The 16,401-nt window shown below is 50.4% G+C and overlaps 2 protein-coding genes and 5 non-coding genes across 7 annotated transcripts; all 7 read left to right on the top strand.

Moving 5' to 3' along the window:
* Positions 1-5,184: 5,184 nt before the first annotated feature.
* Positions 5,185-5,256, top strand: TRNAD-GUC (transfer RNA aspartic acid (anticodon GUC)). Its single transcript has one exon. It is a non-coding gene; the product is annotated as a tRNA-Asp (tRNA).
* Positions 5,257-5,323: 67 nt separating this feature from the next.
* On the top strand, positions 5,324-5,395 carry TRNAD-GUC (transfer RNA aspartic acid (anticodon GUC)). Its single transcript has one exon. It is a non-coding gene; the product is annotated as a tRNA-Asp (tRNA).
* A 67-nt stretch (positions 5,396-5,462) lies between these two features.
* On the top strand, positions 5,463-5,534 carry TRNAD-GUC (transfer RNA aspartic acid (anticodon GUC)). Its single transcript has one exon. It is a non-coding gene; the product is annotated as a tRNA-Asp (tRNA).
* A 67-nt stretch (positions 5,535-5,601) lies between these two features.
* TRNAD-GUC (transfer RNA aspartic acid (anticodon GUC)) lies at positions 5,602-5,673 on the top strand. The gene has a single exon. It is a non-coding gene; the product is annotated as a tRNA-Asp (tRNA).
* A 123-nt stretch (positions 5,674-5,796) lies between these two features.
* LOC149337488 (uncharacterized) lies at positions 5,797-7,047 on the top strand. Its single transcript, XM_089554433.1, has one exon. It carries the CDS (start codon positions 5,797-5,799, stop codon positions 7,045-7,047), a length of 1,251 nt encoding a protein of 416 aa, XP_089410559.1.
* Positions 7,048-10,810: 3,763 nt separating this feature from the next.
* Positions 10,811-12,437, top strand: LOC149337487 (uncharacterized). The gene is made up of 2 exons (XM_089554893.1): positions 10,811-10,870; positions 10,970-12,437. The coding sequence occupies exons 1-2, from the start codon at positions 10,831-10,833 to the stop codon at positions 12,097-12,099; spliced, it is 1,170 nt and encodes a 389-aa protein (XP_089411019.1). The 5' UTR covers positions 10,811-10,830; the 3' UTR covers positions 12,100-12,437.
* A 3,365-nt stretch (positions 12,438-15,802) lies between these two features.
* TRNAD-GUC (transfer RNA aspartic acid (anticodon GUC)) lies at positions 15,803-15,874 on the top strand. The gene has a single exon. It is a non-coding gene; the product is annotated as a tRNA-Asp (tRNA).
* Positions 15,875-16,401: the final 527 nt, after the last annotated feature.

Here is a 16,401-nt window from a genome sequence, read left to right as displayed (position 1 = left end):
CAAGCATGTGTACCCGATTGGCTACCAAGGATGGAAAATTTGGCTCTGTTGAGAGAATTTTAAACTTGACAAGGCCTGCCAGGAAGATCTGGCAGGTTGCTAGTTTTCAGTTTGGTGCATGTAGATTTTGTGTTGTTTTCTTGAAGGCAATAAAGAAAAAAAAAAAAAGTTAGTATAGTGGCCAGTATCCCCGCCTGTCACGCGGGAGACCGGGGTTCGATTCCCCGACGGGGAGTTTCTTTTTTTCCCCCTTTAGCATTCTGTGCCTTTAACTTTTTTTTTTTTTTTCTTTATTGCCTGGCTTTGACACAAAAAACTGGACAACACAAACAATCAACAAAAGACAATAACTATGTACACACGACTTGTGGTCAGCCAGCATAAATCTGGCTTCGTCCAATTAAAATTCACGCAACGTACAGAGCGGCTCTAGCCTTGAGAGCCACTCCGGAGGCTCCGCAGCGGCTTTCTGAATGGCCAGAAACATCTCCATACTTTCGCGAAAGTAAATTCTGGCAGGTCTTGCGTCACTGTCACAATGCCAGCCTGCCATTCTGGAGCGCCATATACAGTGGAGGCCTGTCAGCATTATTAAATCGAAAGGCACCCCATCCTCATTTTCAACACATAAGAACCGGATGCCATACGGGTCTAGTGGAAATTCTTTCTTTAGTGTTCGCTGCAATACATCCCAAAAATAAACCCCTTCCCAACAGTGTAAAAATACATGGTCTATTGTTTCCGGCTTTCTGCAAATTAAACAGTGAGATCCCCAGGGTAAAAACAATTCCTTTCCCTCTAAAATTTTTTTAACCGGTAAGGTCCCGGTGTGCAACTTAAAAAAGAAGGTTTTTGTTCCAGGCGGCACCTGCATTTTTTTTACTCTCTTTAAAACATCTTTGCCTGGGCCTCCACTGTACAAGGCCCTGTACAAGGGCTCGGGGAAAACTACATCGCACAAGGCACGGTACAGTTTCTTTCGTTTCACACTGGCCAGAAAGTCATTTGAAAACCGCGCGGAAAGAAACCTTACACTGGCTACGACTTCCCGGTAAAAACCGGTGACCCTACTATACACCTCAGCAGTTCCGACTATGTACTCTGGAAGTAGATGCCGCAGCCTAACTTGGCATACGGTACGCAAAAAAGGGTCTCTTGTGTCCCTAAAAAACAAAAAACGATTGACCAGCTGTCGCAAAAACAAATGGCCCAATCCCAACCCGCCGTGTTGTACCCGTCGGAACAGGTTGGTCCGGCTGCAGCGCTCCCATTCAGACGACCAGATAAAGACGGCGAAAATTCGGTGTAGCTTTTGAATACTTAACCGTGAACAGTGCAACACCTGCATTACATACCAGAGCCTGCTGATAAAGAACAGGTTGCAAACAGTGGCTCTGGCGAAAATCGACAAGGTCGTTCCTTTCCACTTATCAGCTCTCTCCCGTGTCTCTTTGACCTGTCCTGTCCAATAATGTTCACTGTCACGGTAAGCATCGAGCGGAACGCCCAAGTACTTATCTGGCGTTGTCGTCCAAGGCACGCTGGCAAACCGCTCAGGCGTAGATGCCCACCCGCCATGCCACAGCCCAAGGCACTTCGACCAGTTAACCCCGCTGCCTGTAGCTTGGCTGAAATCGCGTACACATTGAACAGCCTCGCTTATGCCTCTCTTGTCAACGGCAAACACAGCAATATCATCAGCGTACGCCAAGAGCTTTACTTCGGCTGCTTGTAAAGTAAATCCGTTAATACTCCTGTTTTTCAGAATCTTTAAACAAAGGGTCTCCACATAAATACAAAATAAAAGAGGGCTGAGGGGACAGCCCTGGCGCACCGAACGCTGCACGCTAATGGGGGCCCCCAGACTCTTGTTAACGATCAATCTCGTCGTGCAGTTCCGGTATGCCAGGGCCACACCCTCGCGGATAACAGAACCAACATTAACATGGTCTAATACTGAAAACAAAAGTTCATAGGCAACACAGTCAAAAGCCTTTTCCAAATCGATCTGTAGAATAGCCACCTGACCATTAGTGTCATCACATGTTTCTAAGACACTGCGCGCAACGTGAATATTTGTGAAAATAGACCGCCCTTTAATGCCGCAGGTTTGATGCGGACCAACTAATAAATGAATCACGGTCTGCAGCCTTCGTGCCAAAACCTTCATGTAAATTTTGTACTCGACGTTAGTGAGTGCTATGGGTCGGTATGCTGTTACCAATCGTAATCTGTCTATGTCGTCCGTCTTGGGAATAAGCACAGTATGGGACGACCCATAGGACGGAGGCGGTGCTTTTACTTTATAGGCTTCATTAAAGATTACCTGCAAGACCGGGGAAATTACATTTTTAAATTCTTTGTAGAATGCCGCGCTGAACCCGTCCGGTCCAGGCGACTTACCTGGGTTTAAACTGTCTATTGCTTGCTCAACTTCCCCTTGACTTATCTTCTGCTCTAATCTGTCTTTAGTTTCGTCGTCCAGACGCGGCATCTCGGCTAGAAACGAATCCTTAAATGCGATAACATCTACCGGATGCAATGCGAAGAGCGCCTGGTAATGCTCGAAAAAAGCTGCTTTGATATGATCGATGTCTGTTTTTGAAACACCTCCCCATTCTATTTCATGAATGTGATTTCTTTCGGCACGGGCTTTTTCCAAACCAAGCGCTCGTTTCGTTGGCGCTTCCCCTGCAGCCATGGCTTCTGCCCTTGCCCTCACCAGCGCTCCCCGATAACGGTCTTCCTCGATTAGCTCTAGCTTTTGTTTGGTTTTTCTTATGTCGTCCATCCATTTACCAGGCGCTAAGCATTCCTGTTTTAGCATCTTCTGAAGCAGTGCCTTTAGCTCCATTTCCTGTTGTTTTGCTTCATGACGTATACAGGTGGCTCTTTCTATGGCTTTTAATTTTAAACTTTCTTTAGTGAGCTCCCACTGCTGCCAAATCCTCATATTGCTACTTGGTTCTATTTTTGCTATTTCTTCCCTTACAGCCCGGTTATAAAATTCGTCTTGAAGTAGCTTGTCATTTAACTTCCACATTTCCCACGTAAAAACATTCCCCTTCTTAATGATTCCTATACAGCATTGAACCAAACAGTGGTCAGAAAAGGAAACCGGCATTACTTCATAACTATTGCATTTAGGTATAGTATCCGCAGATGCATAAATGCGGTCTAGCCGTGCGTGACTTGTGCCCTCGAATCGTGTGTATCTTACAGCACGCGCACCTTCAAGACACTCTGCCACATCCTCGAGGTTGCAGTTCACAATCATTCGTAACAACACTTCAGTGCTTTTGTCTCGGAAACCTCGGACGCTTGTCTTGTCGCGCGCACTAAGGACACAGTTGTAATCGCCCATGACAATCAGCTGTCTGTCTGTGCAAAGCCGTTCTCCGACACTTTCAAAAAACGATGCTCGGCCATCAACCGCATTCGGGGCGTACAGGCAAACAATGCGCCAGTAAGTGTTACAGAGCGAGAAATCAATGGACACGTATCTGCCCCTCATGCACGAATGGTGACCGTGCACCTCTAGCCCAGCTAACTTCCTAACGAAAAGAACACAACCCGCCGATGTGGCCACAGCGTGGCTAACGACGGCAAAATATCTAGACGTGAAACGTCGCACCATGCTCCCGGTCTCTTCCTCACCGTCGACTTTCGTCTCCTGCACTGCCAGTATATCGATATCTTGCTCCGTTATGAGTCGGTACAGCTGGCTTTGTTTTCTTTTACCTGCCAGGCCTCTGACGTTTAGGGTGGCGACTTTAAACGGAGTTGCAGAAGCCATTTTAACTTAGGAAGAAGAGACCGAAAGCACGGTGCTTACCTCCCGCGCCTAGCATGTCGCTAGACGATACCGTCGCCGCCGGTGTCATCCGGCGCGAGCACGTGCTCCTGGTCAGGAGGCGCCTTGTCGCCGCCACGCTTCTCAAGCGGGACCTTTGGGCGCGGCCGCAGACTGGGCCGTCGTGCTTGCGGCGTCTTTGTCGGTGGTTCCTCGACGCTGGCCTCTGTTGCCTTGTCCCCGTCGGGCTTCGTCTCGGCGTGCGGACGCTTCGCAGGGGTAGTGATACCAGTAGCCATGCGCGCGTCGGCCTTCTCGTCGTGGTCTCCGCTCGCCGCCTTCGATACCACATACACTGGCACTGGCGGGTTCGCTCTGTCCTTGGGTGTCTCCAGAGGCGTTAATGACGGGTCACTAACTGACGGCCCGCTCTCCTGTGAGACCACGGTGTCGGTGCCGCTACTCGCAACAGCTGGCTGAACCGCCGCCCCCTCCGTTTTGCCCGTGTCGTCGGACCCGCTCGCTGCTTCCTCTGCTTCGACGGCGTCCATCAGTTCTGCGGAGTCGCTCGCTGCTACATGCCCGGTAGTTGACGCGTAGGTACGAACGCAGTCAGCCTCCGAGTGTCCATAGCGTCGGCATTTCGAACACCTGGGCACCTTGCAATCGCGGCGAACGTGCCCCGTGCCGCCGCAACGAAGGCACTGCATCGGCCGCCCCGGAACTACCACGAGAGCCAACTCGCCAGCGACTCGTACCTGGTGAGGCAGGTCGTCCACCTTCACGCCTGGCTTCAGTTTCAGGAGCACGGTCCTCGTGGTGGAGCCCTTCTCCTTCATGCCCGCGACGCGCCAACGCTCCCGGGTTACCTCGGTCACATTGCCGAACGCCGCGAATGCAGTCCGGATGTCCTCGTCGGCGACGCCGTGTAGCATCCAGTGGAGGCGCAGCTTGACCTGGTGGTCTTCTGGGTCAAAAACGATGCAGCGGCGTCCCTTCACTTCCAGCTCCTTCATGGCGGCCAGTTTCTTTGCGGCGTCAGCGCTGCTGAAGGTCACCGCCCACACATGGTTTATCTGGTACGCCCCCAACGCCACGACGTCGGGGAGCGCACCAACGTTATCGAGGGCGTCTCTGAAGTCTTCGACCCTGTAGGGCCTCACACGCACGTCCCCGTGCAAAAAAACCGTGTTTAAAACAACACGTCCGGTGGGCAGGGTAGGCAGAACGATCTCGTAATCCTTATCTGCGTCGCTGGCAAACCTGTTTCCGCGGCCGGCACCGGCCGCTATCGCCGCTCCGTGGGAGCCCATGATTCTGCGTCCGTCACGCTCGGTGGCTGGAAGTAGAATGTGCCTTTAACTAAGCGGCGGTGCGCGTGTGCTTCTGCCTCCTCGTTAGTATAGTGGCCAGTATCCCCGCCTGTCACGCGGGAGACCGGGGTTCGATTCCCCGACGGGGAGTTTCTTTTTTTTCCCCCTTTAGCATTCTGTGCCTTTAACTAAGCGGCGGTGCGCGTGTGCTTCTGCCTCCTCGTTAGTATAGTGGCCAGTATCCCCGCCTGTCACGCGGGAGACCGGGGTTCGATTCCCCGACGGGGAGTTTCTTTTTTTTCCCCCTTTAGCATTCTGTGCCTTTAACTAAGCGGCGGTGCGCGTGTGCTTCTGCCTCCTCGTTAGTATAGTGGCCAGTATCCCCGCCTGTCACGCGGGAGACCGGGGTTCGATTCCCCGACGGGGAGTTTCTTTTTTTTTCCCCTTTAGCATTCTGTGCCTTTAACTAAGCGGCGGTGCGCGTGTGCTTCTGTCTCCTCGTTAGTATAGTGGCCAGTATCCCCGCCTGTCACGCGGGAGACCGGGGTTCGATTCCCCGACGGGGAGTTTCTTTTTTTCCCCCTTTAGCATTCTGTGCCTTTAACTAAGCGGCGGTGCGCGTGTGCTTCTGCCTCCTCGTTAGTATAGTGCATTCTACTTCCGGCCACTGGCGTGTACGGACGCAGGATCATGAGCTCCCACGGAGCGGCGACGGCGGCCATCGATGGCCGCGGAAACAGGTTCAGCGCCGAAGACAAGGAGTATGAGATCTTTTTGCCTACCCTGCCCACCGGACGTGTTGTTCTAAACACAGTTTTTTTGCACGGAGATGTGCGTGTGAGACCTTACAGGGTCGAAGACTTCAGGGACGCCCTCGCCAACACTGGTGCGCTCCCCGACGTCGTGGTGTTGGGGGCGTACCAGGTAAACCACGTGTGGGCGGTAACCTTCAGCAGCCCAGAAGCCGCGAAGAAATTAGCCGCCTTGAAGGAGCTTGAGGTAAAGGGACGCCGGTGCATTGTTTTCGACCCGGAGGATCAGCAGGTAAAGCTGCGCCTGCATTGGATGCTGCACGGCGTCGCCGATGACGACATCCGGACTGCTTTCGCGGCGTTCGGAAACGTGACCGAGGTGACGCGGGAGCGTTGGCGCGTTCAAGGAATGAAAGAGAAGGGATCCACCACGAGAACAGTGCTGCTCAAGTTGAAGCCAGGTATGAAGGTGGACGACCTGCCCCACCAGGTTCGAGTCGCCGGCGAGTTAGCTCTCGTGGTGGTGCCCGGGCGGCCGATGCAGTGCCTGCGTTGCCACGGCGCGGGTCACGTTCGTCGCGACTGCAAGGTTCCCAGGTGCTCCAAGTGCAGGCGCTACGGACACGCGGACGAGGACTGCGTCCGTACCTACGCGTCTGCGACCGGGCTCGGAGGTAAAGGAGACAGCGCGGAGCTGATGGATGTCGCGGAGGCTGAGGACGCAGCGAGGGGTACCGACGAGTTGGGCAACCTCCCTGTGTCGCTGGACACGTCGGCGACTTCAAGCGGCGACGCCCCCCTTGCCAGTGCACCAGGACTCCAGCCACCAACGGGAGACTCGCCTCAGTCAAAGGAGGCGACTTCGGGGGATGCAAAAAGCCTACCAGTGCCCATGGACTTTGTAGCGAAGGAGCCTACCGAGGGTCATCGGCAGAACACCGGTGGCCGTGCGACCACTGTGGCTACGCCTGGGAAGCGTCCCCATGGAGACACCAGCCCCGACGGCGACAAGGAGGCGGCGCCCAGCGTAGAGGAACCACCAGCAAAGACGCCTCAAGGAAGGCGGGCCAGTTTTCGGCCGCGCCCTAACCTTGCGAGCGAGAAGCGCGCCGGCAACAAGGCGCCTCCCGAGCTGGGCCAGGTGCACGCTCAGGATGACGCCGGCAGCGATGGCGGCGGTGGCGTCTAGCCATGTGCTGGACGCGAGAGGTAAGCACCACGCTTTCGGTCTCTTCTTCTTATGTAGAAATGGCTCCTGCATCTCCGCTGAAAGTCGCCTCCCTAAATGTTAGAGGTCTGGCAGGAAAGAGAAAGCAAGGCCAGCTCTTTCGGCTTTTAACGGAGCACGGCATTGATGTACTGGCTGTGCAGGAGACGAAAGTAGACGGCGAAGAAGAGACCGGGAGCATGGTGCAACGTTTCACGTCCTCGTTTTTTGCTGTAGTCAGCCACGCTGTAGGCACATCGGCTGGCTGTGTTCTTTTTCTAAAGAAGTTGCCGGGGCTAGAAGTGCAAGCTCATTTCTCTTGTATGTCGGGCCGGTGTGTTTTCCTTGACTTTCAATTGAATAACGTCGAGTGGCGGATTATTTGTCTGTACGCGCCTAATGAAGCAGAAGAAAGGGCGCAGTTTTTTTATAGCATCGAAGAGCGCCTTCGTAGTGACAGACAGCTGATCGTCCTGGGCGATTTTAATTGTGTTCTTAGTGCGCGAGATAAGACAAGCCCTCGACCCTTTAGAGATGCCAGCACACAAGTGTTATCGCTAATGGTTGAGAAATGGAACATGGAAGATGTGGCAGAGTGTCTTGAGGGAACGCGTGCAGTAAAGCTCACACACTTTCAGGGTTCTAGCCATGCACGGCTGGACCGCATTTATGCATCCGTCGATGTCTTACCTGAATGTCATAGTTACGATGTTGTGCCAGTATCTTTTTCAGACCATTGTTTAGTTACATGTTGTTTTGGGATGGTAAAGAGAGGGAATTCTTTTTCGTGGGAAATGTGGAAATTCAATAATAAACTCTTGCAGGACGAACTGTATACCAGCATAGTAAAAGATGAAATTGCAAAAATAGGCCCCGGTAAAAATATGCACATATGGCAACAGTGGGAGCTGTGTAAAGAAACTATAAAAATTAAAGCAATAGAGAGGGCTTCCTGTATACGGTTTCAAGAAAAACAGAAAGAGACAGAGTTAAAGAAGCTGCTCCATAGGCTGCTTCAACAGGAATCTCTAGCGCCGGGGAAATGGACTGAAGATGTAAGGAAAACAAAGCAAAAACTAGAATTGATGGAAGAAGAACGGTATCGGGGAGCGTTAGTAAGGGCAAGGGCAGAAGACATAGCTGCAGGGGAGACGCCATCAAAACGAGCGCTAGGGTTGGAAAAGGCAAACGCTGAAAGAAACCACATCGACAAAATAGAATGGGGCGGTGTCTTGTCGGCGGACAACGACCACATAAAAGCAGCTTTCAACGAGCATTACCAAGCGCTCTTCGCCTCCCACGTGGTAGACACTATCACGTTTAAAGATAAGTTTCTGGCGGCGATGCCGCGTCTCGGTGATGACGTAAAAGAGAGATTAGAAATGGCTATCAGTGAAGCCGAAGTGGAGCATGCAATCGCCAGTTTAAACCCCGGTAAATCGCCGGGACCAGATGGGCTCAGCGCGCGTTTTTACAAAGAATTCAAGCACGAAATTGCCCCTATTTTGAACGTGATATTTAACGCAGCCTACACAGTAAATGCACTGCCTCCGTCATATGGGTCATCCCATACGGTGCTCATTCCTAAAACGGATCAAATAGATAAATTGCGACTGGTTACAGCCTACAGACCCATAGCACTTACGAATGTTGAATATAAAATTTTTATGAAGGTTTTGGCTCGGAGGTTGCAGACGGTGATTAAGGATATAGTTGGGCCACACCAGACGTGTGGGATAAAAGGGAGGTCAATAATGTCCAATATTCATAAGATGCGAAGTGTGCTTGAGTGTTGTGATGACTCGAATGGTCGGGTGGCCATTCTCCAGGTCGACCTTGAGAAAGCTTTTGACTGTGTCGATCACGAAATTTTGTTTTCTATTTTGGACCATGCGAATGTTGGGTCAGTTATCCGCAAGGGCGTGGCCCTGGCGTACCGAAACTGCACGACGAGATTGATCGTAAATAAGAGTCTGGGGGCCCCCATTAGCGTGCAGCGTTCGGTACGACAGGGCTGCCCTCTCAGCCCTCTTTTGTTTTGTATATATATTGAGACATTGTGTATTAAAATATTGAACAATGATAACGTAAAAGGGTTTAAGTTACAAGCAGCCGAGGTGAAGCTGCTGGCGTACGCGGACGATGTTGCACTTTGTACGGTTGACCATGAGAGTATAACCGAGGCGGTCAAATGTGTCCGTGAGTTCTCTCAGTTTACCGGAAGCGGGGTGAACTGGGCCAAGTGCCTTGGGTTCTGGCATGGACGGTGGCCATCGCAGCCTGACCACTTTGCAAATGTGACGTGGGCGAAAACCCCAACCAAGTACTTAGGTGTCGAGCTTGATGGTTACCGCCAAAGCGAGCAATATTGGCAAGAGCAGACGAAAGCGCTAAGGGAGAAAGCGGAGAAGTGGAAAGGTGCCAACTTATCGATTTTCGACAGGGCTACTGTATGTAACCTTTTTTTTATCAGTAAACTTTGGTTTGTTATGCAAGTTTTGCATTGTTCGCGTGTAAACATACAGAAGCTCCACAGCATTTTCGCTGTCTTTGTTTGGGCTGCAGAATGGGAACGCTGCAGCAGAACAAATTTATTCCGTCGGGTAAAAGACGGCGGCTTGGTACTTGGACACCTCTTTTTGCGGCAAGTGGTCAATCGGTTTTTGTTTTTCCGCGACGTTTCTGACCCTTTCTTGCGCACTGTCTGCCAAGTTAGGCTGCGACGCCTACTGCCGGAGTTTGTTGTCTCCACCGAAGAAGTTACGTGTGGTATTTTCGGCTATTACAGAGAGGTCGTCGCAAGTCTTAGATTTCTTTCAGTGCGTGTTTCTAATGAATATTTGTCCTGTGTAAAACGGAAAAAGCTGTACCACGATTTATGTGACACTGTTTTACCACAACCTTTGTATAGAGTCTTATACAGTGGAGGCCCAGGCTCGGACGTCTTAAAGAGGGTAAAGAAAATGCAGGTGCCGCCAGGAGCTAAGACCTTTTTCTTTAAATTACACACCGGAACGTTGCCAGTAAAGAAATTTTTTGAGGAAAAGGATTTATTTTTACCTTGGGGTTCGCATTGTTTAATCTGTAAGCAGCCGGAAACAGTAGACCATGTTTTTTTACATTGTTGGGAAGGGGTTTATTTTTGGGATGTTTTGCAACGGACTATGAAGAAAGATTTCCCCCTAGATTCGCATGGCATTCGATATTTAAGCATTGATAATGACGACGGGGTTCCATTTGATTTAATTATGCTCCTGGGTCTCCACTGTATATGGCGCTCAAGAATGGCAGGCTATCACTGTGACAGGGAAGCACGCCCTGCCCGAATTTATTTCCGAGAGTGTATGGACTGGTTTGTCGCTATACAAAAAGCGGCTGCGGAACCTCCCGAGTGGCTCTCAAGGGTAGAGCCTCTGTTGTCCTTGCGGGAGTTTTAATGTGACGAAGCCAGCCTGACGCTGGCTGAGTATGACTTTCAGTGTGTTCATTCTCTTGTATTATTGCTTTTGTGATTTGTCTGTTCTTTTTCGTGCAGTGTTGTTTTCCAAAGCCAGGAAATAAAGAAAAAAAAAAAGTTAGTATAGTGGCCAGTATCCCCGCCTGTCACGCGGGAGACCGGGGTTCGATTCCCCGACGGGGAGTTTCTTTTTTTTTCCCCTTTAGCCTTCTGTGCCTTTAACTAAGCGGCGGTGCGCGTGTGCTTCTGCCTCCTCGTTAGTATAGGGAGAAAGAAGAAGACGTTGTTCGAAGCGGACGCGTTCCTCGATGTTCTCCGCACAAAAGGTTCAATCGGCCTCTGGCCGAGGTACTGCTCAGGCTTTTGCTGGCAGTAATGACTACCGTATCGTTCTGCCCCGACTCCCAACCGGTAAGCTTGTGACCGACTCCGTTTTCCTGCATGCAGATCTTGCCGGACGCCCGTACAGGGCACAGGATTTCAGAGACTCGCTGCGGAACGTCATAGACCTCAAAGAAATTAGCTCCATCGGACAATTCCAGATGTCTCACGTCTGGATGGTGACTTGCAAATCTGCGCAATCAAAAGAAAAGCTCGTGTCGTGCGGCGATCTCTTGGTGAAGAGCCGCCGCTGCGTTGTTGTTGACCCGGAACCGAAGGAGGTGAAGCTGAAGCTTTTGTGGCTTCCCGAGCGCTTGGAAGATTGCTTCATCCGTGAGGCACTTCAGGCGTACAGGAAGGTGACATCTATCTCGGCGGAAAATTGGAAAGTCTCAGACATGGAGCAGATGAGAACTCTAAGCCGTGATGTCGTCCTGTCTCTTGCTGATGGAGTCGGGGTTAGTGATGTTCCGCATCAGCTGACTGTGTGCGGCGTTCAGAGCCTTGTTCTAATTCCGGGCAGACCACCTCTGTGTTTACGTTGCAACCGTGTTGGCCACATTCGTCGGCACTGTCGTACGCCGCGGTGTGACGACTGCCGGCGTTTCGGCCACACAGCGGAGGAGTGCGTCGTGACGTATGCTGACAAGCTGCGGCATCGTGTGCGGCCCCCTGACGACGCTCTACAGGAGCACATCATGGACGCTACAGAAGTACTTGACGCGACTGGGGACTTGCCAGCCGCCGTTGTAGCTGAGCCTTCGAGTGTCAGTGCACCGGTTGTTCCCCAAAGTGCTGCCGCGGAGTGTAAAGAGCCGGCGGATGACCATGCAGCGCCGCCTCGGTGTGAGGCGCCGGATTCTGCTGCTGGTGGAGAACCAGTGGCCGTCCTTGAGGCCACTACGGATACCACAGCGGACACTTCGCTTCCTCCTGTCAATGCTGGCCAGCAGCTTCCGGATAAGGGCCTTCTTCCAGCGGACGCTGAACCTGGTTCCGCAGACGAGCCGCTTCAGAAGCGCCGTGCGTCTTGCGCTTCCGAAACGAGTGGCGATGAGGACCCGGTGCGCAGCACTCATCGCCGTCGGCGTCGCACGTCGAGGCACAAGGAGCAGTGCCGACGTTCGCGGTCCAGGAGGCCTGGCGGTGGTTCTCAGGCGGCATCGCCGTCTACCGACAAGAACAGGGAACTGTAGGCATAATTAGTTACAGTCATCATGGCTGATTCCGCAGAGTTAGTATTCGCAACACTGAATGTACGTGGCCTTAGGTCTCGCCAGAGGCAGGTGCAACTCCGCCGACTTTTCTGCAGCAGGCACCTTGATGTTATCGCCGTCCAGGAGACGAAAATTGAAAGTGAGGAGGATACTGAGGTGGCCCTGCAGCCCTTTTTATCAGAATATAATGTTCTCGTAACGCATGCTGTGGGCTTGTCGGCGGGTTGCTGGTTGTTTCTGCGCAAGACACTCCCCTGTTCGGGCTTGACCTATAATGTCGATAATGAGGGCCGGTTGATATGCTGCGATTTTCTTCTCTATGGAAAGCCATGGTGACTAATGAATGTCTATGCATTTAATACTGTGCCACAGCGCATTACTCTTTTTGAATGCATTGCCAGCTTACTGGACTGTGACCGGCACGTTGTGCTAATGGGTGACTTTAATTGTGTGTGCGACCCAGCTGATCGTGCCGGTCCTGATACACCCAGCGATAGGAGCGGTGATTTTTTGTCTGTTGTTACGGAAGATGCAGGGCTCATTGATACCGGAAGTTCATGTCCTGGTTTCCGCTTATTCACACGCATTCAGGGCCATTCTCACGCTCGCCTAGATCGAATTTATGCATCTTTTTCACTTGTCTCCAGAGGATTGGTCTGTGAGACTGTACCAGTTTCGTTCTCTGATCACTGCATGGTGGTTGCTCGCCTCGGAGGCAGTGTTTGTTCAAAATTTAGGCCGAAATGGGCGCTTTGGAAGCTGAACTCTTCAGTAATTAATGATGAAGAGTTTGTCATTCGTGTCCGCTCGCAACTGGAATCCTGTCTCTCGAGCAAGATGCCGTTGTTCGCCGCTTGGGAAATGTTTAAGCAAGACGTGCGTGCTACAGCTATAGAAATTGGTTCCGTGCGGTCCTTTCACAGGAAACATCAGGAGCAGACACTCAGGAAAAATTTGTACAATCTGTATGAAATGGAATGCGAAGCACCTGGTTTATATACGGATGAATTAGCTAGTATCAAAAGTGAGTTACAACGATTTGATGCAGAACGTTACCGGGGTGCCCGTGTTCGATCTCGTACCAAGCGTGATCTGCAATGTGAGCACCCGACACGACAGGCTTTGCTTGATGAGCGCCGTCATGCGACTGCGAAGTTTATTTCGGGGATGATGTCCAATGGCAGACTAGTGTCCAGTACAAATGAGGTGATGACCGTATTTGTAGATTATTACACAGACTTGTTTAGTGCTTCACCTGATGTGCATAATTCGGAAATTTTGGCGTATTTCAGCACCTTAGTGAGCCCTTTATCAGAAGATGATTGTTCTGTTATTAGCGGCTCTTTCACGCAGGAAGAGGTGGAACATGCAATTGATCAGTTACCTGTCTCAAAAACGCCTGGTCCTGACGGCATTTCAAGCGAATTTTACAAGGCTTTTAAATCTATTCTCACTCCTGTCCTGCTGCGGGTTTTCACAGTGGGGCTGGATATAGGAGCCCTTCCTCAGTCTTTTACAAAAAGCCACACAGTCCTAATTCCGAAAACTACTGATGAAGGAAAACTGCGCTCCGTAGAAGGTTATCGGCCCATTACATTGGCAAATGTGGATTACAAAATTTTTGCTAAAGTCTTGTCAAATCGCCTGCAATTTGCAATGTCGGTACTCATTGGATCTCACCAGACTTGCGGTTTGAGAGGCCGCTCCATTCAAAGTAATGTGCACATTGCGCGGACAATACTTGAATATTCCTCCAGCTGTCATGAGCAGCTTGCCCTCCTTCAGATTGACCTTGCGAAAGCATTTGACCGCGTACGCCATTCATTTCTGTTTTCACTTCTAGAGCGAGCAAACGTGGGCTCTACTGTACTTAAAGGGGTGCAACTTTGCTACAGCAACTGTTCAACACGATTGATCATTAATGGCCAGCTCTCGAACCCTGTGCCAATCCGCTCTTCTGTGAAGCAAGGCTGTCCGATGTCTCCTCTGCTTTTTGCTCTTTACCTGGAACCGCTTTGTTTGAGTGTTTTGCGTAACAGTAATATCCATGGGTTCCCTATTTTGGGTAACGAAGTGAAATTGCTGGCATATGCTGACGACCTTGCATTTTTCTGCATTGACAAGCCCAGCATTGATAATGTGTTGTCCACAATCGATCAATTCGGCATCGTTTCTGGTGCTCAAATGAATCGCTCCAAAAGTTCTGGCCTATGGTTTGGTTCATGGGGCACAACTCCACCTCTGTACGCTGGCATAGAATGGTCTTGTGTGCCTCCTAAATATCTTGGCGTTCCACTTCATGCCTACAAATCCAGTGCCCATTACTGGAGAGAGCGAGTTCCGGCTGTTGAGCGTTACGCTCAGACGTTTGTACCGCATCGCCTCTCAATTTTTGGTCGAGCCCAGGCTTGCAACACCTTTCTGGCAACAAGAATTTATTACGTACTCCAGGTCCTTCACTGCGCCAGACATTACATACAGCGTTTCCATCGTATATTTGCGACGTTTATTTGGTCCTCCAAATTTGAGCCCATGCGGCGTGATAACCTTTTCAGGCCTGTTTGTGCAGGAGGCCTGGGCCTAGAGCACCTGTATGTGAGACAGTTGGTTGCCCGTTTCTTCTTTTTTCGCGCTTGTTCCCTTCCGATTATTAGAGCATTCTTGCAGGTTAACTTCATGACTCTACTTCCGAACTTAGTAGTTTCTTCCAATTTTACTGAACGACCCCGTTTACTAGGCTTTATGCAGGAAGTTTATGCCTCCGTGCGTTTTTTGACAGTTCGGTTTTCAAATGAGTACTTATACTCTGTTTCGCGCAAAAATCTGTACAGGGATTTGATATCCATGCTCTTCCCGCCCCCACTGTATCGTTCCGTCTACGTTGGGCTCATGGGTCATGATTTTTTAAAGCGAGTGCGTAAAATGCCAATTTCTCCTTGCACCAAAACATTTTTCTATAAATTACACACTGAAACTCTACCTGTCAAGACGTGGCTCGATAGGAAAAACATTTTTGTGTCTTCTGTAAACTGTCGCTTGTGCAATGTGCCTGAAACAATTGAACATTGTTTTATAGACTGCAAAGACGCGATTTTGTTTTGGGATGTGTTGCAAAGGACGCTACAGAAAGATTTCCTCCTAAATTCCTACAGTGTGCGCTACCTTGTTGTTTCCCAACCTGACTCGAATCCTTATGATATGATTCTTCTGATTGGACTTCATAGTCTTTGGAAAACGCGCATGCAAGATCGCAACGTTGAACCTGTTGTTTCGCCCAGAATTCACTTTAGCCGAATGTTGCTGCAGGTAACGGACATTTACAAAAAATCGGACTTTGTACCGGATTGGTTTCCTCTCCTGATGCGCTGTATATCTTTACCGGCCTTTTAGTTATAATATGTTACTATTATGTTTCTTCCACGTAGCGCCTACCTAGGTGCTCTGTAAATAGTTGTTTTTGTGTGTGTATATACACACACACACATGTATATATATGCTTTGTATACAAAACCATGTAAATAAATACCATGAAAGAAAAAAAAAAAACTCGTTAGTATAGTGGCCAGTATCCCCGCCTGTCACGCGGGAGACCGGGGTTCGATTCCCCGACGGGGAGTTTCTTTTTTTTCCCCTTTAGCCTTCTGTGCCTTTAACTAAGCGGCGGTGCGCGTGTGCTTCTGCCTCCTCGTTAGTATAGTGGCCAGTATCCCCGCCTGTCACGCGGGAGACCGGGGTTCGATTCCCCGACGGGGAGTTTCTTTTTTTTCCCCTTTAGCCTTCTGTGCCTTTAACTAAGCGGCGGTGCGCGTGTGCTTCTGCCTCCTCGTTAGTATAGTGTTTTTTTTTTTATTTATTGCCTGACTTCGGCAAGAACCACAGTACACAAATACACTTACAGAGCGCAATGAGCAATAATTAACAACACTATCCGCCCGGGGGTGCGTGGCTTCATCATATTAAAACTCCTTAAGCGTCACCAAAGGCTCGACTCTTTCGAGCCACTCGGGAGCTTCAGGAGCAAGTTTCTGAACTTCAATATACTTATGCATGCACTCCCGAAAATAGATCCGTGCTGGCCGTGCATCAGGATCGCAATGATATCCTGCCATTCTGGAGCGCCAAATACAATGGAGGCCCATTAGCATAATGAGGTCGAATGGTGTCCCATCCTCACTCTCTACAGGCAAGTACCGAATACCATGAGCGTCGAGCGGAAATTCCTTTTTTAAAGTCCGTTGCAAGATGTCCCAAAAGTATACCCCCTCCCAACAGTGCAAAAAA

The sequence above is a fragment of the Amblyomma mixtum genome, chromosome 7, assembly GCF_055824585.1.
Source record: "Amblyomma mixtum isolate Tamu chromosome 7, ASM5582458v1, whole genome shotgun sequence".
Classification (NCBI taxonomy): Eukaryota; Metazoa; Arthropoda; class Arachnida; order Ixodida; family Ixodidae; genus Amblyomma; species Amblyomma mixtum.
Note: the sequence above shows the minus strand (reverse complement) of the source record. Positions and strands in the feature narration are given on the sequence as shown.

What these genes read in the sequence shown, in the direction of transcription:
- LOC149337488 (XM_089554433.1), top strand. Translation starts at nt 5,797, where the DNA reads ATGAGCTCCCACGGAGCGGCGACGGCGGCCATCGATGGCCGCGGAAAC.
- LOC149337487 (XM_089554893.1), top strand. Translation starts at nt 10,831, where the DNA reads ATGTTCTCCGCACAAAAGGTTCAATCGGCCTCTGGCCGAG. An exon ending in TCAATCGGCCTCTGGCCGAG is followed by an intron (nt 10,871 to 10,969) that starts GTACTGCTCAGG and finishes TCCTGCATGCAG; the next exon opens with ATCTTGCCGGACGCCCGTAC.